At 39.9% G+C, this 23,342-nt stretch overlaps 1 protein-coding gene across 2 annotated transcripts; it reads left to right on the top strand.

Annotated features, from left to right (window-relative positions):
- The first annotated feature begins 1,422 nt into the window (after positions 1-1,422).
- Positions 1,423-23,240, top strand: engl (endoglin, like). 2 transcript variants are annotated; one of them, XM_026165787.1, is made up of 17 exons: positions 1,423-1,934; positions 3,478-3,593; positions 4,058-4,230; positions 5,885-6,022; positions 6,104-6,278; positions 6,543-6,714; positions 8,677-8,821; positions 9,062-9,254; positions 9,849-10,018; positions 10,121-10,276; positions 12,787-12,867; positions 12,961-13,212; positions 13,369-13,857; positions 15,296-15,437; positions 15,510-15,611; positions 20,504-20,611; positions 21,570-23,240. In XM_026165787.1, the coding sequence occupies exons 2-16, from the start codon at positions 3,524-3,526 to the stop codon at positions 20,608-20,610; spliced, it is 2,565 nt and encodes an 854-aa protein (XP_026021572.1). In that variant the 5' UTR covers positions 1,423-1,934; positions 3,478-3,523; the 3' UTR covers position 20,611; positions 21,570-23,240. The 2 variants fall into 2 exon arrangements, with proteins under 2 accessions (XP_026021572.1, XP_026021573.1); XM_026165788.1 differs by lacking the exon at positions 15,510-15,611.
- Positions 23,241-23,342: the final 102 nt, after the last annotated feature.

The raw sequence follows: 23,342 nt of genomic DNA, 5'->3' as shown, positions 1-23,342 counted from the left end.
TTTCTTTCTTGTGTCGCACTGACCCCACAGCATTTTGGATTTGGGGAGTGGATCAATTATCCCTGCTCACTAAGGCCTAGATGGAAAAAAAAAAAAAAAAACAGGTAAAATGTAAAAGGATGACTAAACATGTCTGAGTTACTCAGGGTCCCAGCTGGTATCGTTATTGGTGCTTTAAGGGAACTATTATGCAATTAAAGTACACAGACACAGATCATGTTTAAAAATTGCACTTTATTTACTTGCAGCCTGTCACTAAACCACAGTTTGTTCCCATTTATTTAGTTTACTCTAAGATAAAACACTTTGACAGACATAAAATAGGATTTTTGCACCAACAAGGTGATTTACAAAGAGGTTGGCATGGTGTGCAGTCTGTTCTTAAAAAATCTGAGGAAACTAGACAAGTCTTTTAATACTGTAAATCTTGTTACTGTGACATCTACAATGATATGATGAGAATCTTTGTATTTTGATTGGGTACAGCCCCCTGATTCATTTCAGGTTTACTTAATGGGCTGTATATAAAAAGAAGGATGTAGACACTGTAAAAGTCAGAGAAATGCACGATCTGCAGTAATCTGTTTGGGTTTTTTGAAACTCTACATCATGAGGTGATATTTGATTTTCCTCCACGACTCATCAGGAAAGCTTTAAGAGAGAGGGAGCTGAGGTTTTGTGTTTTCATCATGCAGCCAGCTGAGTCTCCCCTGCTGACCATTAGAAAGACATTAGGTTTCAGGCACATCCATGTCGGCTTCACATTTCAGAAGATATGCCCATTTGTTAAAGCACAGTTTAAGATTTTTGTCTCATGCAAAACTTTGGTATTTGGACTGTCTACACGTCCATAACAACATGAAATCACGCCTGATTTCTTTGGCTTTTCTGAAATTTATAGCAGAATTATCTCCTTGTTTAGTTGTTGTGCTCACAACTCTACAGCTTTGGTGCAGACTCCCTTTCCCATAGTAACATTTTTGGCCAGAAGGCAAAAAGCCTTTATACTGCCTATTCAACACCACACTGGACAGCGAGCAGGCTCAGCAGTGAGAGTAGGGAGACCAAAGATGGAGCTAAAAACTCTGTGAACGCAGTTCTTATGGTCTTCAGGTGAGCAAAATCACAACCTCGACAATGTATGCTCACTGTTATCACTTCTTTCCACTTTGAAAGCCAAGAAAAAACAAGATCTTACAAGCCCCTCCCACCCACACATAAAATAGATGATGAAGCTCTGACAGGCTGCTTATTGGGGAGAAGCTGCTGTGGGCTTTCACTGGTTTGCTATCATGTTTTCTTTAGAAAGGTGTTTCAGAGGTTCAGATAAGAAGACACACCAGTTAATGTGTGTGTTTGTGTGTGTCTGGGTTTTTGTTTTTTAAATACCACACCACCCTCCACCCCGCCTCCCGTTATCACCCTCACATTTCCCCTGCCAGTCAAACTTCTGAGGTCCACCCTGGTCCTCCTCTTTCCCTCCTCTTTCCCTCCTTCTCTCCCTCTACTCCTCCTTCCTGTTACCATCTACGTTTGGAGACGTCTCCAGAGCCTTTTATTCCTCTCCTCGCCGTCTCTCTCTCCACTCTGTCACACCATCCCGCAGTCCCTCCCATTGCCCCTTCTTTACAGCTGCCCCCCCCCCGACACCCCCTCCCCTTCGGCATTACTCCATGTGTAAAATGAATTTCACCCGGAGAAATCTATTGCTTACAAGACGCACCTCAGCGGGCTAAAGATGCCCGATGGCCCGCACAGCTGAGAGTTGCGCTTTTTTTCCTTATTCTTATTCTGTATTTGGTCTGTTTGACATGTTGAGGGTGTGTGATAGTGTGTTTAGGAAATGAGAGGGGTGTGCGCAGAGTTGTGAATACAGTGAAGTCTGAAGCAAACAGCTGGACCAGCAGTCAGCCTGTACCTTCGAGGAGCCGCAGGTGAGTGACTGTATTCACCCCAAGAGCGCAGACCGCTGGAGGGGAGAGAGTTTTTAGGAATCCTGCAATTTCCTGAAGACTCGACTAGCACGACTTATCTGTCCGGAACTTTCTTGGAATTTAACAGCAGCAACAAAAATACATTTATGAGAACACCAGTCTCCATGTTTCACTATCTTAAAGCATGAATCAAGTTAGCAGCTCTCACACAGACTGCAGAGCGCGTGTTTGTTCTGCTCAGGATGTTTTGCATGATTTCCTGAGCAGTATGGACTGGTTCTCAGTAAATTCGTGGACCATGCATGGATCAGACTGATGCTCAAGCACGTTCTGCTCCATGTCAGCGCATTTCTGCGAGCAAAAAGAAAAAACAAGCTGAGAAGAGTAAATCAGAGGTCAGTGCACTTAAGTCAGGATGGTTTGATAAAAGCTTTGATTTAATACATTTGACGAAAGTTTTTTTTATATTATTTAAAAGACTTTTTTATTGTGACAGTTCATTTTGTAAAACTCTTTCCCAGAGGAACATGTTTGGTTGATTGGTTGTTAATTATTGCTATTAAATGTTTATTTTTTTTTAAACTGACACTTTATTAGGTACACCTTTCTATTCAGCAGTTTTCTGCCAGCAGTTTTGGATCCATATTAATGTGATAGCAACAAACAGCTGCTGCACATCCATGATGTTACTTGATGGTGTGTTATCCCCATCAGCTGATGGGTACATTAACTCTTTATCCTTGTAAGCCTACTAAGAGTGACGCTTGAATCTCTTTTCTGACCCGGGCAGTTTCTGTTATAGACTGCGCTTGCATCAGAAATTATTGAGGGTGGTCTCTGCTGATGCACCTAAACTTGGAAAAACACATTAACTATTCTAATGTTCATCAAACAACATCTTTGTTTATATTTACTAAGGTATCAAAACTCATCATTAAGGGTACAGATGAGGTCCTGTTTATGTGGGAGAGAGTTGTGCATTCAGAGATGCTATTACTCATGCCTTGATTGTAAAGCGTGGTCGTTGAGTTATTGTCGTCTTCAGCTCGAAACATTCTAGCTATTCTCCTCTGATCTCTGACATCAGTGAGGCATTTTCTCCCTGAGAGCTGCCGCTGTCTCTTTCTCGAACCATTCTACATAAATCCTAGAGATCATTGTTTGGGGAAATCCAAGCAAAATATCAGTTTTTGAAATACTCAAACCACACTGTCTGGCACCAACGACCATGTCAATGTTACATCAGTCAGGTTTCTCCCCTGGTCTGAAGCTCAGACAATGTCTACATGCTTAAATGTGAGTTGTTGCCATGTGATTGGCTGATGAGATATTTACATTAATGGCCATTTGAACAGATGTCTCTAATAATGTGTCCAGGGGGAGTATATCAAGGTTGCTTGTTTTTTTCAACCAACAGTCCCTATTTTGATCATTACTAATCAAACTTATCTGAAGCTTTTCTGCTCTGGCGAAAAACAGGCATACTGAGATAACTCTGAGTTAGAAATCACACATAAACTGCATGTTTGATTGTGTTTTTAAGGTGTTACACTAAAAAAGCATTCGGTCAGTCTGGTGAAGCAGTTGTCATGATGCCTTCGCTGTCTGGACTTGGATGGACTTTATTCCTTCTCTCTTTCCTCTTGGAGCACCCAGAAGGTAAGTCCAACGACACCCAGCAGGAGACACAGCAAGAGATGTATTTATCTTCTAGACCAGCAACAATGAGGATTGTGTCGTGAAGACATAGCGAATTGTAAATGTGGTATTTCCTGTGCCCAAGTCAAAGGTCTTTACTTGAAGTGTCAGAATGAAAGTGAAAGTTGCTACATAGTTTTTTTCTTGGACAAGTTCCCACCCACCCCCAGGCGGGGATTTGAGCAAATGTAGAAACATCAGAGTATTGTATCACCCACACATTAGAGGGAGAGAAAGGAGGAGAAGAAACACAATGTTTCACAATGAAACTCAGCGAGGCCTGCATGGGGAAGCACTCATGTCTCATGTTATTTGTTATTTTACACAGTGATCACGCTGCTGCAGCAGATATGAATGTACTTCCTGTGCATATATATTTCAGGTTTAACACATTTTGTAGTGATGCATGCACTGTTCCTCTCCAGCTCAGAGTGGAGAGCTGCACTGCTCAGTGGCTGGTCCAGTGGGTGCTCGACACCCTGTTCAGGGTCTGCTGGAAAGGTTCGAGGCAGGCCCCGGCTGTGCTGCTAGAGAACGCGGAAACAAGGAGACTCATGTCATTGCATTAAGAAGAGTGACCAACAGCCCAGAAAACAAGGTAGCCGGCTAACGATTACTTAGCAAAAACCAAGGACCCCGGCTTCAGGAGCAGGGGGGCTTTTATTTGAGTCCGGGTTTTAGCTTTAAAGTTTTGACTCAAATAGGCCGTAAGAAAGCTGGAAAATGTGATTCCAGTCACTTGCTGATCAATCAGTCTCATTGATTGTAAACTAAGAGCAGAAACACGCATGAACAACAAGGTTTCTTTGCCAAATGCTTTCCTTTAAAATGTGATGATAATGTTTAGCTTTAAACATCTCAACTATCTCAAATAAGCTTTTTAAATCCATTTAATTCCCTTTATATCACAAAGACATTACCTACAGAATTTCACTGTAGCACCACTGAGCTGATTCTGTTATAAAAAGGCAGATTTTATGGGAAAACATCAAAATAAATAAATAATAGTAAGTCTCAGCATGATCTTGTGGACATTTCTTTATAATAAAAGTCACAACAGTCTTGAGTGAATTTCTTTAAATATGGTGCAAACTCTCACTGATGATTGATGATGATAGTTTTATTTATATTGTGTGAAATTACATCTACAGTCGGCTCTTTGTATGGGAAGCTAATGACCCTACAAAAATACAGAGAAAACCAACAATCAGATGACCCCCTTTTGAGGAAATACTTAATGACAGTGGGAAGGAAAAACTCCCTTTTAACAGGAAGAAACCTCTGTGACTTGTTGGGGGAAGGAAGAGGGTCAAAGTTCCATGAAACCTCCTGTAAGTCTAGAATGACTAATTATGATAAAAATGTAACTGAAATGTCAAACACGATGGTGAACAGACGATTATTTGTGCAAAAGATTACAGGCTTAGTACACTGTGACACTGGAGATGTATACTCCCTCCCCCTTTTATTAGGTACATCTTGCTACAACTGTGTTGGAACCACCATTGCCTTTATAACTACCTTTCTTCCTTGAGGCATAGCTGTAGCTGTAACAGGGGGTTGCAGAGATGTTGATCCATATTGAGACGATAGCGTCACACAGTTGCATCACTGATTCCACCACATCCCAAGGGTGATCTTTTGGATCGAGATCTGTGACTGCAGAGTCCACGAGAGTGTAGTCAACTGACTGCCATGTTAAAAAAAACACAGCGTGAGATGATCTGAGAGGAAAGAAATAAATATACTGTAAGTAGTTGTAAGACGTGTGACTTCTGGGTAATTTAGTGGATAAACAAGCTACACTTACGCTGTAAAGTGAGGAAACCTCGACTCTTACAATAGAATTATTTCTTCTCTCTTGTGAAAATTTGAATTTCTACCCCTTTATTCTACTGTATCTGCTGGGAAGCCTTTGTAGGTACATATAATTACACTGTTAGTTGTGGGTCATATTATAAAGTGCTACCAAACATTTTAAGTAGCGTTAGCTTCCCAACCAAAAATGCTGAAATGTATTTAATTGCTCTAGCTGCTTACACAGGCACACAAATACAAGACTAACAAATAAGTTTTATTTTATTCTATTTGTTACATTTTTATTTGTACAAGTGCTGTAAATGTGTTTGGTGTATTTTAAGTTAAGTTTGCTACATGTAGTTAGCTTTGGAGCTACCCTAACTGTCTGAAGTACATTTATCCTTTAAAGTGCTGAACGTACAGCGGACTGCCTTTTCCTCTCCTCCCTATAGGTGACAGTGCTGATGAAGCCTCTGTCTCTGTCTCCTTCTCCTATGAGGGTTGTCCACCTAGTGCTCATCTCCAAAGTCCCAGTTACCTGGTGGTTGGAGGCCGAGAGACTGCCCTCCAACCTCCAGGTCCTGGTGCAGGTCAGTCATTGTGCAGAAGAGCAGTTTTGATTGAGTGCACTCTGCAGTTTCATTCATTATAAATTTGCCTTCAACTGCTAGGTGTCCTCAAACGCCAGCGTACAGTCCAGCGCCCTGCGTTTGCACGTCCAGACGGTGCATTCATTGCCTTTTCGTCCCCGTGCGCTGCATCGCTGGGTTCTGAAGCATCATGGCAACCTGTCCTCTCTGACACACTCATCACATGGCAATCGAGTCTACCTTCAACTGGGAGAGGGTGAGCCACCAAATCCACATTCCTGTGCTCAAAAATCGAATTTAGTGGTGATTTTGTATTTAAGCTTTGCAGTTTTTATACACAAAAATATCCACAAATGAAAAATAGTTTACGGTAAAATAAACAAATGATGAATCCAAACATCTGCAAGCATCTGATGGCTTATGAGTCAGATGAGTCATTTCCCCTCTTGCTTCTACCAGACTTTTGCATTAGGTCAGCTTCCATTTCTAAACTTTCTCTTACTTTGTCTCCATATTACAGATCCAAACCTGCCTGCTGTGTGTCAGCTGCAGTCCATGTTCATCTCTCGCAACTACATGACCTCTGACTTGCAGCCACAGGAAGTGCACGGTTGTGCCCACTTGAATGTAGGTGGAGCTAGCCCTGAGGTCCACGTAATCAAGCTCCATTCATCAGGCTCAGGCCTCTGTGGGTGAGAACAAGCAACCACTTGATGTCCTGGCAAAAGCAGAAATTAGAATCTATTTACAGCCACAAAGCCTGTATATAAATGATGGTAGCCAATGTTTTCTGTTTCACTGTTTGCCATTTAAAAAAAAAAAAAAAAAAAAAAAAAGTCGAATTTCCCAGAGGAACCCACCCGAGGGATTAATAAAGTTCTATCTTATCTTATCTTATCTTATCTTATTTTTTATTTTAGCATTTTGGGTTTTTCCATCTTGCTTTTTCTAGGCAGAAATGATGATATTTGTCAGTAGGGGTGGATATCGTCACTGATTTCTACAACTAATTCAATTCTCATTCACAAGGTCCCAATTTGATTCAATTTTGACTCAGACATATTATAATATTATAATTCTGTATTATTCTGTAATATTATGATTATAATTCATATTATAATTCTGATCATTTATCAGTACATATCCACATTTTTATATCTATGTATAAAAAGAAAGCTGATACTTGTGAGACTTCATCAGAGATGTAAGCATCGTGTAAAAGTAACGGAGGATAAAATACAGAAAAACATGATGCAGATTTTCCTGGCCTGGCTTTTTATGGCAGATAACCGCCTTAAAAATATTCTGCAGAAAATTAAAAGATGAAGAAAACCGTGAATCAAGATATGAAAATTACCTGATGTAGGCTGAGCAAAGTTACAGAGGTTTTATTAGAGACACAGCTAAGCGTTTTGCAATTTGGCATATTTTGTAAAAGTTTAAGTTTCTTTGGTATGAACATCAGAAATTAGGCTTTCTTGTCGGAGGTTATTTTTAAGATAAAAGAAAAAGCAATGTGCAACAGCGCTGAACAAAACAGTAGACTGGTGCATAATAAGGAAGCGAATAATGCAGAAAACCGAGATTTGAGATGGGAAACGGTTCTTGAAGTACACTGAGGGAGAGAAAGCTGTGCAGGAAGTGGGATTTTATCGTAGTGGAAGCAAAACAGCAAAAGTAAGAGGGAATTAGTGACGATGTTTATCAAACGTGAAGCGTAGTTTTGATCTTTTGCTGCTGGTTCAGTGACAAAACCTGCAGCATCAGAATCTGTGAGATGTCGGCTTTCAGCACCGTCCGTGTACGTGACGTCGGTTGAACGATCCGTGCTTTGTGTTTACGTCTTTTTGCAGAATCCGTTTCTGCTCTCGTTTTAGCTGTTTGGTGGTCGCTGAAATTGTTTTGTGGGCTTTAAGCTGAGATTCTGGTGTTTCTGGAAAAATACATTCATATTTAAAAATCGATTCAGGATTTCATGAAGCGATATTGCTTTACTCACGCTAAAATCTATTTGAATCGGGGAAATCAATTTCTAAACCCACCTTTATTTGTCAGGTATCTTTATCAAGCCTGGTTATGAGGCTGCATTACACTGCTACACATACCTGCACATTGGTTAACAAAGAAGAAAAACACTTCAGAGTGTACAGTATATTAGTACAATGAACCACAAAGTAAGCCTTAATATTATTATCAGATAATTCACCAACAGCACAAACACAAATTCCGAGATGATTAAACATGCAACTAATTTGCTGGTAATACCTGAAATGAGTAAAGAAAATCAACAGCCTATTTATGCAAGATAATTCATAATTTTATTGGGGGGCTTATATTGGTTGGGTCTGATTATTGGGGGGGGGGGGGGTCATAACCCCCCTAACCCCCCTGAAACGCCCCTAATAATATAAAGCTTAAGGCTTAATTCAGTATAAAAAGCTCAGTTTAAAATACATTCACCCATCATAGAGTAGTTATGAAGGGTACTGAAACTAGTTTAAAGTTGGATAATTTGACATAGAACAACTCTAGAGTCGCCCCCTGTGGTGATTCAAGGAGCTGCAGGGTTTTTTTTTTCTGTACTACTTCAATTATTTGGCCCCAGATGATGCCGTTTGGGTTAAACGTTGTTTTCTCTGTCCACTCTTCTTCAGCTCCATGCAGGTAGAGGTGACTGTATCGCTTGTGCCTCCAGTGGCCGACTCAAGAGCGCACAAGATTGTGTTGATTCTCAGCAGCTCTGTGCCCGTCAACTGGGCCATTACTGCTCATGGCGTCCAGGGTCGCATCTCTGTTCATGTAAGGGCATCAGCTGCCATTTACATCACCATCGTGGTGGAATTTGTTTTGTTTTTTTAACACACAGCTAACAGGAATCTAAGGCTACAAATCATTCTCATTGTGACCAAATCCAAAAAGAACTGGTCCTAGCGTTACTGGCCATAGTCTAAAATACTTTATTGTATTGCTCTGTGCCACAGTGTCCTTGACTCTACTTGATCTTTACTTGTATTATGCTTCATCTTGCTGTCTACACAGTCCTCCAACAGCGTGTCTCCACCCTACCCACCTGAGCCTGGCCTAACAGTGGCCAGCACACTCGACCCTGACCTGTCTAGCATCTCGGACCTTCTCCTTTGGGCCCGTGAGAGTGGCTTCACCACGGTGACCTCATACACTGAGGCCGACCTGGCCAATCACTTTGTGATCCGGCTGGCTGAGGGAGAAGCAGGTCGGGACTCTTCTGTGTCTGAACCAACACGTTCTCACTTCCAAAGCGTAATATTTTACGCTACGTGACAAATCGTCAACATGTTACGCTTCCGGGCACCCAACACATCCCTTAATGACAAGATCGGAAAAAATGAGGAAACATGAGAACCTTTTGGAATCAATCTACACATGTTCGTTCATTTTGCTTAAATCGCTTTGGCAAACACTATTTAACACCATTAAAGTGCTGGTTAAGGTTAGGGATGGCTGGAACGTGTAGTACCGCGGGACCGTAATTCTACTGGATTTCACCCATAACCGTAGCATAAGAACGCAGAAGGTCAACTTTCGCGTTCCTCAGGAACGCCGCAGGACGTGACAAATCGTCAGGATGTTACACCTCAGGAGTGAGAATGGGCTGTATAAACTGAACATTTGAATTTCGTTTTTTCACTCAAAAGAAAGTATATATCATTTGTTTGGTCTTTTTTCGTTTAAATTATTCCATAGTATTTACTCATAGTATTTATTCCATATAGTATTTACAGCTGAATGAAGGATTTTGATGTTTGAGTGAATGGTTGTATCTCTTGATCTCCTCTCTGTATCACAGGTAAGTTTGCAGTGACGAATCCACTGGTTGCAAGGCCTCCTGAGGCAGAGGAGCGCAGGTTGAGGCAGTGGCTGAATGGTGGGAGCAGAGCAGGAGAAGGCCGGGAGGGTTTCACAGTGAACTGTGAGGGCGGACGCCTCAGCGTGACGGTGGACAGAAGCATTCTGCAGGTCTTAACTTTTTTCAAATCTAAATTAGAAGCAGCGACAAACCTAAAGCAGCTGTTCACACTGTGATATTCTGTAGTGCCTCACATCAGTGCTCTCTTTCAGAACTTGTCTGTCCCGGTGGCTGCCGTGACTCTGCGTGACCTGACTTGCCAGGCTGAGTCCAATGGGAGCCATTTCCTTTTAGTGTTCCCAGTCATTTCCTGTGGGACAGAAGGCCTGCTCCTGGGAGAGCCTAGAGGGGTGCAGTACAAAAACATGGTGAGATAAGACATTTCAACAACAACAAAACATTGAAACTTTGGAGAATTTTCTGTCTTTGTTTGTTACTTGAACCCTAACTTTCCTCTCTATATCTTCTGTCACACGAGGGAAAGAATGATACAGATCTTGTCTTCGAAAAAAATCTGCATCGCTGTGGATGTAATTCAAAACAAGCTGTCAGAAAATAAAGAAATAAATAAATCTGAAGGGAGGAAACAGGACAAACAGGAAAACGTTCAGAACACAGTTAGGAAAGCGTCTGCGTTCAAAACAAAAACAAATGTCCTTTACTCATGGTACAGGAAAAAAAGGCATGTGGTGCATAATAGCCACTTGAATTTGTGTTAAGTGGAAGTTGTCCTGGTAAGACTTGCGACCCAGGTCATTGTGACCAGAACATTGCTGAGGTCAAGCCTAAAATGGGTGTTTGCGCAGAGGCAAATTAAGTGAGAGCAAATGTCCCCTCAGAGGTGGGAGGCTGGATGGAAACATGATTGAAAAACAGACAAACAACACAGGCTTAAGGCCACTGTGCTGAAGCAGTGAACTCAAATTATGTCCAAATGCTGAACCCACAAGCTGAACCACATTTATTACTGTAGAGGTAATGATGACGCTGGAGCTGGTGAGGCTGACTTGGCTGGAGATAGTCAGGCAGACTGCGGGTTAACGCAGGTGAAGAGGCAATCTGGGCCAATTTGAATTCGGGCAGGAAGGCTGAAAAGCTGATGAAGCAGGTGAGCGAGCTTCAGCTCATCCGTCCTCGTGTCTCTTCGTTAGCATACCATACTTTAAAAACAACACATGGCCCTGCTGTACAGCAGAAATATAAAAAATACAATAAGAATAATAAATACAAAAAATAAATAACAATAAAATAACTTGTCAGTTACCCACTAAGTCAAAGGCCAGCTAATAAAAATTAATTAAAAATGAGTAAAAACAAATTAAAAACCAGTAAAAGGATCTTAAAATAGATCCTAAATTCAATTGGAAGCCAGTTTAAGGAGGCCAAAAGCAAATTAATGTGCTCAAATGTTCTTTTACCAGTTAAAAACCATGCCACAGCATTCTGCACCAGTTGCAGGAGTGACAGAGGGCCCTGGCCAACCTCTATTAAAAGGTAGTTGCAGTAATCCAAGCGTGAGGTTATAAAAGCATAGATGACAGTTTCCAAGTCAGGCCTGGAAATTCAATTTTTTGTTTTCGGAAGATCGCACCGAGTGGCAGGAAAACATGAAAACATTAGTGGCCCAAGAATAGATCCCTACGCTACACCCCATGGCAGAGGGGCCACAGAGGATGAAGCCGAACTCAACTTAACGCAAAAGCTCCTGTTAGAGAGATATGATTTTATCCACAAAAGTGCCGGAAATTTCTACACAATGCTGTAGTCGAGAGATCAGCAGGTCATGTTGCACTGTGTCAAATCAGTAGTCATATCCAACAAAACAAGAAAGACATGTTTAACCTTTATGAGAGCTGTCTCTGTGCTGTGAAACGGCTTAAAGCCGAACTGAAGAGCTTCTGGAATTTGAAAATCATTTAGATAGTCTATCAGCTGAGTGTGAACAATCTTCTCCAGGATTCCTCTTCCTTGCATTTGTTCTAACAACCTTGCTAGACAGAAAAGATGAGAACGTTTAGAACATAGACTGCAAATATTAGAGGGATGTACCTTAAACCTGTATTAATTTTAATGGACAGCAGGGGGCAGTTCTTCTGGTTTTCAGAAAAGTTTGGTTGTGTAGAAGTCTGTGGGAGAACATCCCTCAGCTTCCTCCATCTACTTTAAGTTCTTGATCATGACACATATAACCTTCTTGTTACGTTGATGAAAGTCACAGAAAAATAAACGGGCCTTAAAGAAGACTAAAGGTTGTAAACATGAAAATCTTGATGTCAGGTTTTCTCAAATGGGTTGGCCCAAGATCACTGAAGCAGGGGTGTAGCTGAAGAGAGGGGTCTGGGGTACCTGCACCCCCAACATTTTCAATGTACTCTTTAGCGCAACTATGTTTGAAAATTCAGTAGATCTGTCCTTAGTTATAGTCACTTTAATCTGCAAATTATTCAACAACTTTTTTTACAACTCTCTCTGAAAGACGTCTAATCAAGGAATAAAGCCAAAGACGCTGGAACAAACTTCTAAAGTTAGATTTTTGTCATGTAGTTGCAGCAAGTTTGGGAACATTCGAGACTTGGTAAAGTCAAAGTAGGTAATGAGAGTAGCAGGTTTCTATACTGACCAATCATTAGTGCCTCATCAGAGTAAAAATTTAGAACAGAAACAGAAAATAGCAGAGGGCATGAAACTAAGCTTACACACCACAGGATGAATGTAATTTATACATTATGATGGTATTGATACTATTTGTATATTTTATCATTTTTGTGTGGAAAACACCACCTGAAAGACTCATTTTCATAGTGGAAAGATATGCCCCAGGAGAAGGAGACTGAGAGTGACTCTGAGTTTGATTTCTCTGTTTGTCCTTTTTGACCAGCTGTTACTATGGAGGGACAAACCTCAGACCATCCTTTCACTCAATGAGACTGAGAAGTCCAAAGGTCCACTTGGCATACGTGTGAGACGTCTGTGTGTCTGTTTACATTCATCTTATATTTTACAGTTTTCATGCAAGATTTTTCATACATAACCTTGCGCTGTTTTCTTTCAGTTCAGCTGTTTTTCTGCTGTCCCTGGCCCTCCGAGCAGCGCTGCTGCTAATGAGAATGTAAACACTGTGCAGACAGAACTGGTCCCCTGGGTGCCAGAGGGCTTGTGGCCCACCCCAGACCTAAGCCACTTCCCAACACCCAGACACAGATCTGGGCCTGTTCTTCTTTTGGAGCTTTTTGTCACAGACAGCTACGAGCAGAGGCGGATTGGTCCGTGTGTCATCACCGCTGACCAGCGTGTCTATGTCCAGGTCTTTTTCATGTGTTTTCTCTGCTTCAATTTGATATTGTGGTGTAAACTGTCGCACTAACTTCTTCACAGCTTACTTTTTTAAATACATCTAATGAACATGAAAGCTACTTAATTATAACTATGATATATTCTGCATCATTTTTTTCTGCTGCAGATTTCAGCTAAAGCACCCCTCGCAGATGTCGTGGAAGTGAAGTCATGTGTAGTCTCTTCTTTCTCAGACCCCAAAAAATCGCCTTTCTGGACTGTGATAAGTAACGGCTGTTCCTCTGACCCCTCACTGACCTTCAGTGCGAAGTCAAAACATGAGCAAGAGGAGACTGAAGATAACGTTGAAGCAGTAGAGGAAACGGAAGAGACAGAGGGCCTGGGAAATGGCAGAATTGATCAAACAGGTGAAAAAGCAGAAAGTGGAGGAGGGAGAGACAAGAGGACCATGAGTGTGAGAGAGGAGATACAGCCCTTAAGATTCAGCTTCATTCTACGACCAGTTTATAACGACTCAATGCAGTTCCTCCACTGCAGCCTGCGCCTCTGTGTCTCTGACACAACTATAGGGGAACCCGTGAAGGAAACTATAAAGAATGACTGTCAGGGCAGGCCACGCATGCCTCTGCTTCTATCTAGATCACCCGGGCATCAGGTAAAAAAACCCAGAAGAAATAGCAAATAAATCATCTTGTCAAAAGCACTAAGATGGAGCAGGGAAACTGTAGCTTGGTCATTTGTAAAAAGTGCCTGTTAGGCTCCTTGTGGAGCGTTTGATGAGAAGATTGATAACCATTATGTGTTTGAAAGCTCACTGAGAAACCTAAAGCCAGGAGCCAGTTAGCATACCTAGTCTTAGATTTTAAAAAATGTAGGTAAAGTGAACCGTGTTAGCCTTCACACCAAGCTGTGTAAGAAAGTAGGTCAGCTTTATTTAAAACAATAAAGAGCCAAATATTTGCTAAAAACACGTTTGAATGTGCAACCTTATATAATAGTTCTGTAGTAGAGTCATGGTAAACACCAGGACATCGTTTTGTATATCAGGGGAATTAATCTGGTCCTCCTCAGGTCCTATAGTTAGATAAACTGCAAAAGTCGCAGGATCTACATCTCGGACTCTGCAGGACTCAGTTAGCATGTTAAATATTACAGTTCACGGCAGTACAGTTAGAAAAAGACTGAATAGGTGTGACCTGTTTGGAATACAAACATGGCAGAATTACTTGGATTTGAAAATTTGTATCTGAACAAATTTTCTGGAAAATTGTCCTCTGGAAGGACAGGAGCAAAGTGGAGATGTTTGGCTATAATGCACAACACCGTGTTTGGTGAATACCAAATGCCTCATGATTTGGGTTTGTTTTCCAGCATTCTGTAATTACTGAGTCAACCATGAACTCCTCTGTATCCCAAATTGTTCTACAGTAGGCCATCTGTTCAACAGCTAAAGCTTCACCCAGACTGGGTCATGGAACAAGACAATGATTGCAAGCACAGCTGCAAATCTACTACAGAGTGGCTGAAAAAGTAAAAAAATCAAGGTTTTGCAACTGCCCGCTCAAAATCCAGACCTCACCCTGGCTGAAATGCTGTGATGGGGCCTTAAGAGAGCTGTGCATAAATCAATGCCTGCAAACCTCAATTAACTGAAGTAACTTTGTAAGAATACAAAAAACATATTATTATTATACCAGACTGCCTTGAGGCAACTGTTTTGATATGACGCTATATAAAAATAATTGAATTGACTTCAAAAGGTGATTCCAGAAGCTAATGAATTATGGGATATACTCACACAGCTTCAACATTTAATTTTCTAATTTTTGTTGAATAAATAATGACACAGGTTCATGTCTTGTTTTGTACTTCTGAGGTTATATTTACCTAATTTCATACCTGCCAAGGACCAGAGTATGTTTAATATACCCTGATATATAAAACCTTAGAACTGAAACGGTTTAGTTTCTTTTTAAAATTACTTTATTATGATTTATGCTTTTTAACACTTACGTTTTCCTCTGATATCATGGCACTGGAAGGTGAAGCCAGTATAACTAAAGCATAAACCTTTTCCTGTATTCCCACTTCAGTGTGAGATCAGAAACCTCTCCAGACCCATGGTGGTCACCCACCCGATTAGTTCACTGTCACCTAAAATGAGGAACCCTACTGGCCAAAGAATCAAGAGACTCAGCGTCACTCCGATGGCCAGACCAGAGCCAGAGCACAGCAGTGAGTATCATTTACTGTATTTTGGTGATGTTACTGTCTTTGTCTTTAAAATATATCACCCTCTGACTCTAGACCGGGTGGTGGAGACTGGACCAGTGATGGGACTTGTCTTTGCAGCCTTTGTAATGGGTGTCGGTCTGATGGGGGGGTTGTGGTTCATCTATAATTATACAGGTAACAAAGGCAGCTTGTGCGTTCTCTGTATGTTGTCATCTTATCAAGTTTCATTTAAATACAGGTTTATACACCAACTGCTCCCAGACTATTCTATAAAAGTCTATGAAAGAAACAGCAGCACAGGAAATCATATCTTTAGTTATTTTCACTTATTTATATCAGATATCAGCAGTAACAGAATTATCATTGTATTTCCTGATGATCAGAATCTAAAACATATTTATTGTGCGTGCATTGTTCATTTGTGTACCTCACATATTTCTAGGGATGGGTACCGGTGTGCACCGGTTCTGACATAAACGGTTCAGACCGAAAAGCAGCGCACATTTCGGTGCTTTTTTTTCCTGAGCTGTGATACACTTCTAGCCAATCATTTTACGTTTCCGAGGATAGTAGGCGGGTCCAGGTACGTACTTTCTTTTAGAGCAGAGCTACAGATTAAAAATGCCCAAGGCGAAGCGGTCAAAAGTCTGGCTGTACTTCACAGCAAAATATGCAAACTCAGCAGCCTGCAACAAGTGCTTTAAGCTGATACTGTGATACTGTCAAAGGAGGTAACACCTCAAATCCGATGAAATACCTGGCGACGCATAGCGTTTTTTTTAAAAGCCCAGAAATGCGCCGTATTTATTTTATTTTTTTTTCGGTTTTTTTTTTTATTTATTTTTTTATTAGTAATATAAACATACAAACAAAATGCACCATATATTACAGATTCAGAGAATAAACATTTCTTACATATTAGCAACTTTCATATATAGTGAAAATAAAATATAAAGATGGGGTCACATAAATTAACAGATTATTAACTCACTAAATCAAAATCTTCTACAAAGGAAACAAAAAAAGCAGCCTTTTTCTTTTTAACTAAAGTCAAAGATTTAACCAACAGGTTTAGGTCATTTTTCCAGTGAGCCAGTGTTGGTTTAATCTTAAAAAAGCGACATTTATGTATAAAATACTTACACAAGATTAATAACACATTAACACCATAATTAGCTTTCTTTTCTTTCAAAAACACTCCAAACATTATCATATTTAAGGTAAATGGGGTAATTTGAATCCCACTGGAATAAAGCCAGGTATGAAAATCCAACCAAAATATTTGTATAAAATTGCACAAAAAGAATAGATGGTCCAAATCCTCCTCTTCTGTTTCACAAAATACACAATTACCCGTTTCTATTTTGAATCTATCACTAAGGAGTCTATTTGTCGGGTAAATTTTATTCAAGATTTTAAATTGGACTTCTTTCCCTTTAGGAGGGATAGGGAAGGTGATATAATCAGCTCTTATTTTTTCAATTTCTTCCCTTTGGAAATCTTTTAATATGTAATTACGTCTAAGTAAATTTGGAGAATAAAGACTCCTTAATGAAGATCTAAGAAACTTATTGTTGCATTTAACATCACAAAATCGAATACCATCTATATATAATTGCCTTAACTTGGGGGAGATGTCAGAATATATTATATCATTTACAACTATGTTTTTAAGTGACAATGGAATGGATTTTATAACCCGATTAAATTTACTTTTAGAACATTGGATATTAAACTTTTGGCAAAAATCTTGATGTCCTAGAACATGTCCTTCCTCATCTACAAAATGGGCAATTGCCCAAAGACCTTTTGATAACCAATCTTGAATAAAAATAGATTTTCTGTTCATCAGTATATATCTATTGTTCCAAATTGGGCTATTATGTGGAGTGAAATGATGTTTAAATAACATTTTCCAATAAAGAAGGACCTGTTTATGGAATTCAGAGAGTTTAGCAGGTAGCTTAGTAATTTCAAAGTCACACTTTAGGAGAAAGTCGATACCCCCTAGTGTGTTAAAGACCTTACTTGGTATAAAAAACCAAATGGAGTGTGGATTATTTAGGAAGGATTTTAACCATTTAAGTTTCAAAACACCATTCATTATGTCAAAATCAATTGCGTTTCCACCGCCTTCAATGTATGGTTTAACCAAATCATCTTTAGATATATAATGGCACTTATTCCTCCAAATAAAATTAAAATTCAAGCTATTAATTGTTTTAATAACTTTATTCGATATTGATAGAGAGTAAGCTGGATGTATAAATCTAGATAAACTATCCATTTTGGTTAATAATATTCTTCCAAAAATTGTGATGTCTCTTTGTAACCACTTATTTAGGATTGTCTTACATTTGTCAACATTATCTAAAATATTTACTTTTTCTAAGACTTTGTGATCTTTTGAAATTGTGATGCCCAAATATTTTACCTCCTTCTTCACCTTTATATCGTACAGTAATTGTGAATTACACTCCTTTAATGCCAATAATTCACATTTATTTAAATTTAACTTTAAGCCTGAAGCTTTTGAGAATGTAGTGAGTATTTGTTTTACCAGGGGAATCTGATGTTCATTTTTTAAGAAAAGAGTAGTGTCATCCGCAAGTTGACTAATTATTAAAGAATTGTCCATAATCTCAATTCCGGCAACGCTGCTGTTTTTAATTAGAATTGCGAGCATCTCCACAACCATTATGAACAACAACGGAGAGCTTCCACACCCTTGCCTAATTCCTCTTTTGACGCTAAATCTTTTACCAGTGCCATAGCCTAATGACACAGAGCTATTTATATCATTATACAGTATATCTATTATCTTCCTAAATTTATCCCCAAATCCAAATCGAGTTAGTGTTTCTAAAATAAAAGGATGTTCTACTGAATCGAAAGCTTTATAAAAGTCCAAGAAAAGAATAAAACTGTCATCACTAATCAGATCATTGTAGTCCAGTAAGTCTAAAACCAATCTGATATTATTATGAATGTTCCTGTCTTTCAAAATCCCTGATTGTGTCTCACTAATTATACTTGAAACCCCTTGTTTGAGCCTTGTTGCAACTGAGCTAGAGAAAATTTTATAATCTGTATTTAATAAAGTTATGGGCCTTAAGTTATCCAATTGTCGTTTATCTTTGTTTGGTTTAGGAATTAATGTAATTAATCCTTGTTTCATGCTAGACATCAATTCTCCCTTTTCAATACTGGCCAGTATAGCTTTGAATAAAATTTCCCATAAGTCTTCCCAAAAAAATTGGAAGAAATTAACTGTAAGCCCATCTGGACCAGGGGATTTATTAAGTGCCATTTTCTTAACAGATGCATCTAACTCTTCAATTCTGAAGTCAGATTCACATAATTCCTTAAATGATTCATCAATTTTAGGGATCAGATTATCTATTTGATCAAAAAAGACATCACAATCTGCTTGGGAGAACTGTGAGGAGTATAAATTGGAATAGAATGTATAAGTTTCATTCTCCAAAATTTTAGGGTCGTCACATTCAATGCCATCAATTAACAGAGAAGATATAAAATTTCTTTTCTGTCTGCTCTTTTCTAAATTAAAAAAATATGAAGAATTTCTTTCCCCCTCCTCAATCCACTTGGCCCGTGAACGCACAAAAGCTCCTTCTGCTTTATTTAGGTAGAGCTGATCTAATTTAGTTTGCAACTCCATAAGTTTACTCCTTTCTTGGGTATTTAGATCATCTTTACTACAGCAATAAGTAATTTCTTGGAATAATTTACATTCATATTCTCTTTGCTTTTGACTTATGTTTTTACTGAATTGAATACTAAATTCTCTAATTTTGAATTTAATGAATTCCCATTTATTGATATATCCTACAATTAGATGATCAGCCATAATATCTTTTATAATTTTTTTGACTATGTTGCAGTAGTCTTCATTTTGTAAAAGTTTGGCATTGAACTTCCAATAAGTTCTTTTATTTGATTGTCTAATTTCCGATTCTAAGCACAGTTCAATAAAGCAATGATCAGATAGAGGTGCATTTGACATTGCAACTTTTACAGTGTGGCTAAGAATGATGTCACTTCCTAGCCAATAGTCTATTCTAGATTTACAAGCTCCATTTGGTTTAAACCAGGAAATCAATCAAATATATTGAATGTCGCAATGTTGGCAAAGAGAGGAAGTGACGTAAGATTTGCGCATGCGGGGTACCGATCGGGTTTCCGGTACGGATCGGGTAGTGACATAGCTTGCTGCGAGACCTCACACCGAGCACATCTACTGCGGGTGGGTTGCCTGTTATGCAACATCCCCCAAAGACACGAAGAATAGAGTCCTGGCCCCTAGCCCTGCCAGTGTAGCAGAAATGATGACGGATGATGATGGCAGCAGCAGCCGTTCTTCTCTGCGTGAGTAGCTTAATGTTGTTCGTGTGTAATTTACGTTGAGTAGGCTAACCACGTTATTACATTAATGCATGTAAGGTGAACTAGCAAACATCATCATAGCTACATGCGGCTGTCTTCTTGTTTGATGGCAGATACTCCCTTCACCCTGGCCAAAAAGGCTAAAATGACCAAAGAAAAAGTGGAAAACAGTTAAACATGAGAGGTTTTTGGACAAAGTTTGTGTTTTTTCCATTGTTTAAGCACTGCTTCCAGCCAAGAGTGATACCATATATGCCCCATAGCTGCAGAAAAGGCTAACATTGTTATCTTTTTACAAAAACCAGCTGAACATGAGAGGTTTTTGGACCAATTTTGTGTTCTCCATTCTTTAAGCACAGGTTTGAGCACCGTTTGAGCACCGGCACCGTTTCAAAAGTACCGATTTGGCACCGGTATCGGATAAAACCTAAACGATACCCATCCCTACATATTTCACATTTTCAGTTTGAAGGCACAGAAATTAAAGCATATCAATCTGTGGATGTATTCACGCTGCTAGAAACTTCCAAATTATCATAACTTAAATTTCATCGTGTGCTTTGAACAGAGAGCAGTTTTAGCAGTAAACCCAAATTCATTTCAAAGATGGAAAACAGGATACACCTTATTATCTGCATATTTTCTGTATTATTCCACAGCGGAGCGGCCAGCATCTTATAGAGATCATCTAACAGACCAGACTCGTGGAGAACAAAACATCTGGAACCCGCCTTCAGTGTCTGATCAGTCCTCGAGCTCAGTGTGAGGTAAGAGCTGATGGTGAAGGTAACTCAAAGGGGAATTAAATGTGTTACACTGTGTCAAGCACACATTTTATTACTGTTACATTTTGTGAACATATTCTGATTTCACTATCAGTGCGACTTTCTAGTTTGAGGGGGAATTATAAAACTTGGTCATCACTATGAGGTTCACAGGGTGCCTTTTGGGGGAACATGTCATGTGGAGGAGTATACTCTGAACAGGTTGCCAGGGAGGGTTAACACAGAGAGACACTGATCCATATTTACAGCCAATCTAGAATCAACAGTTAACCTACATTGCTGTGCTGAGGATTTGGGTCAGCTTTAATTTCTTTTATTGTGCAGCAATTTAATGAAACGCTTGCATGCATGGAGATGCTGTATTTAAGGAAAATTCCATAATTCCATCAATTTTGACAATATCCTCCACACATCTGGCTTAAATGCACCTCCAGCCACGACAGAGCCTCCGCCGTGTTTTACAGATGGCTGTGGCTGCGTTCGACTTGTCCAGTTTCCTCAATTTTTTTGAGGACACACTGCAAACCATACTGAGAAATCCCAAGTATTTGTCTGATACCTTTTTGGGAATGAGCTTGTTAGTGCAAAAATACAATTTCATGGATATACTTCACCACTTTAATAAGACCACTTGTTATTTTAGGGTGATGACTGAACCACCATTAAAGTGAAAGCGACAGTGGCATTTGGTAGCTTATAAACTCTAACTATGTTTCACTTAAAGAAGTGTGGATCTACCGCCGTGCCGTTGAACTGTACGTCTTACTCCAGCTGGGCTGCAAAGACCTAATGTCAAAGCTGTGCATTTAAAATAAACTGTTGTGGTTAGAAGCGCCGTCGTTTCCAGAAAATATATCAGCATTATGTCGAGCACCTGCAGATTTCAACTTTGATATGCCCGATAGGTCTGAACAGTGTTATTCTTTTATCTCTTTCTCAGGATTTCCTCCTGCAAATCTGAGAACAGAGAACTGGGACAGAGGTTTCAACAACTTCTGTGTGTGCAGCTGCCTTGTCTCTCTCTTTGTGTGTGTGTGTGCGTGCATGTGTGGGCATTTCTCCTCACGAGTACGGCTCGTTGCCGTGCATCCGAAATGTAAGAGACTGATGCTGTATATGCTAAAGTGAATACAGCGCCGCTTATTCATCGCAGCGAAGAGTCAAGAGTTTTGACTCAAAGTGAAAAGGAGCTTCTTTGTCTTGTGTGGTGTTGTCAACCATTCGATGCAGAGTCATTTCAAAAGCAGCAGCGAATCATCACATGTGGAGGCACATATATGAATCTGACAGAACCTAAACATGGTCGAGCGAGTCACTCTGAAACCACGTTATTTTTTTTGCCCGTACAGAGCGAACGCGAGGTCAAAGATGAGGTCACAGTGTGCCTGTCTGAACAGTCAGCTTTTTACACTTGTTTTCACTATTTATGTTGTGAATCAGCTGGATGTTAAAACTGCGTTTATCTGTGTGCGAAATCTTTTGTGTATGTGGGAAACATAAAACGTATTAAAGCTAAAATCTGTCTCAATCTTTCTCTCTCGTGTCTCAAAAAAATGTAACCATCTCAACAGCATAACCATAACGTCAAAGTCATAGACAAAACATGCTTAGTAAAGCTTAAGGGAAACATGCCGTGGCTGATTGTTATCTTTGGGTTTGAAGTAACAAAAGTAACACCTTTCACACAATTGTGCTGATTTATTTTGAAAGGTGCAGTAACCTTAATTTTGTCTTTGAAAACTGAGAAGTGCTGCTGGGCTGTTTCGCAGCTCAACCGGAGACGGAGCCATTGATGTTTACATCCTGCAGTCATCAAAGAGATGTAGACAGCATCTGGGTGTGAAATGTATCTCTGTGCCTTGCTCAGGGGTTCAGACTGTGGCAGTTACCGTGCAAAAAAGACCAGACTTGTTTCTCCATTTTGGATGTTTCAGTTCAAGAAATGATCGATTTGTTGTGTTCTGTGTTTTGGACCTTTTGAATCTTGTTAAATGTATTTTTTGATTTTATTAAGTTGGTTTTCTTGTTTAGTTCTTGTGACTAGAAATGGTAGAGTTTGATCATTTCCCTGCTATATTATTCGAGGTCTTTAGGGTTACTTTAGGGTTATGGGTTTATGTTCCCGCTCCCATGATCTGGTGTCTGTGGTTTGTTGCTTGGTGTCCCCTCCCATCTGTCATGTCTCTCGCCCTGTCTCTCACAGCCTGACTCTGTGCTCTCCACGTTCTTCTCCCTGTGTTTCATCTTTTGTCTCCCCCAGTCTATCGTGTGTTTCCATGTTTTTTATCCCCTTGGTGGGCGTGCTACTTCCTGTTTTGGCAGTCCCTCGTCTCATGTTTGTGTTCAGTTTGGTTTCCTCTGTCTTGTTATTCCTAATTTGTCCCTCCTGTGTTCCCACGTGCCGCCGCTTTCCCTAATCACCCTCACTGTGTCAGTTCCTCTTTGTCCCTCGCCGGGACGTCAGTTCACCTCCCTCCATGTTTCAGGTTCCATGTTCTGTGTTCCTAGTGTTTACTTTTGCCCAGTTTAGTTAGTCTGAGTCTCCTTTTGCCTTTTGTTTTGTATTCTTGTTTGGTTTTTCACCCATCCTAAATAAACATCTCACTGTTAAGTCCCATCCGTCCTGTCCTCTCTCCAACACCATCTGCACACGCAGAGGATGACACTATCAAGCAGCAGGGGAAAATGGAACGCAGTAACTTAACAGTATTGC

The sequence above is a fragment of the Astatotilapia calliptera genome, chromosome 4 (assembly GCF_900246225.1).
Source record: "Astatotilapia calliptera chromosome 4, fAstCal1.2, whole genome shotgun sequence".
Classification (NCBI taxonomy): Eukaryota; Metazoa; Chordata; class Actinopteri; order Cichliformes; family Cichlidae; genus Astatotilapia; species Astatotilapia calliptera.
Note: the sequence above shows the minus strand (reverse complement) of the source record. Positions and strands in the feature narration are given on the sequence as shown.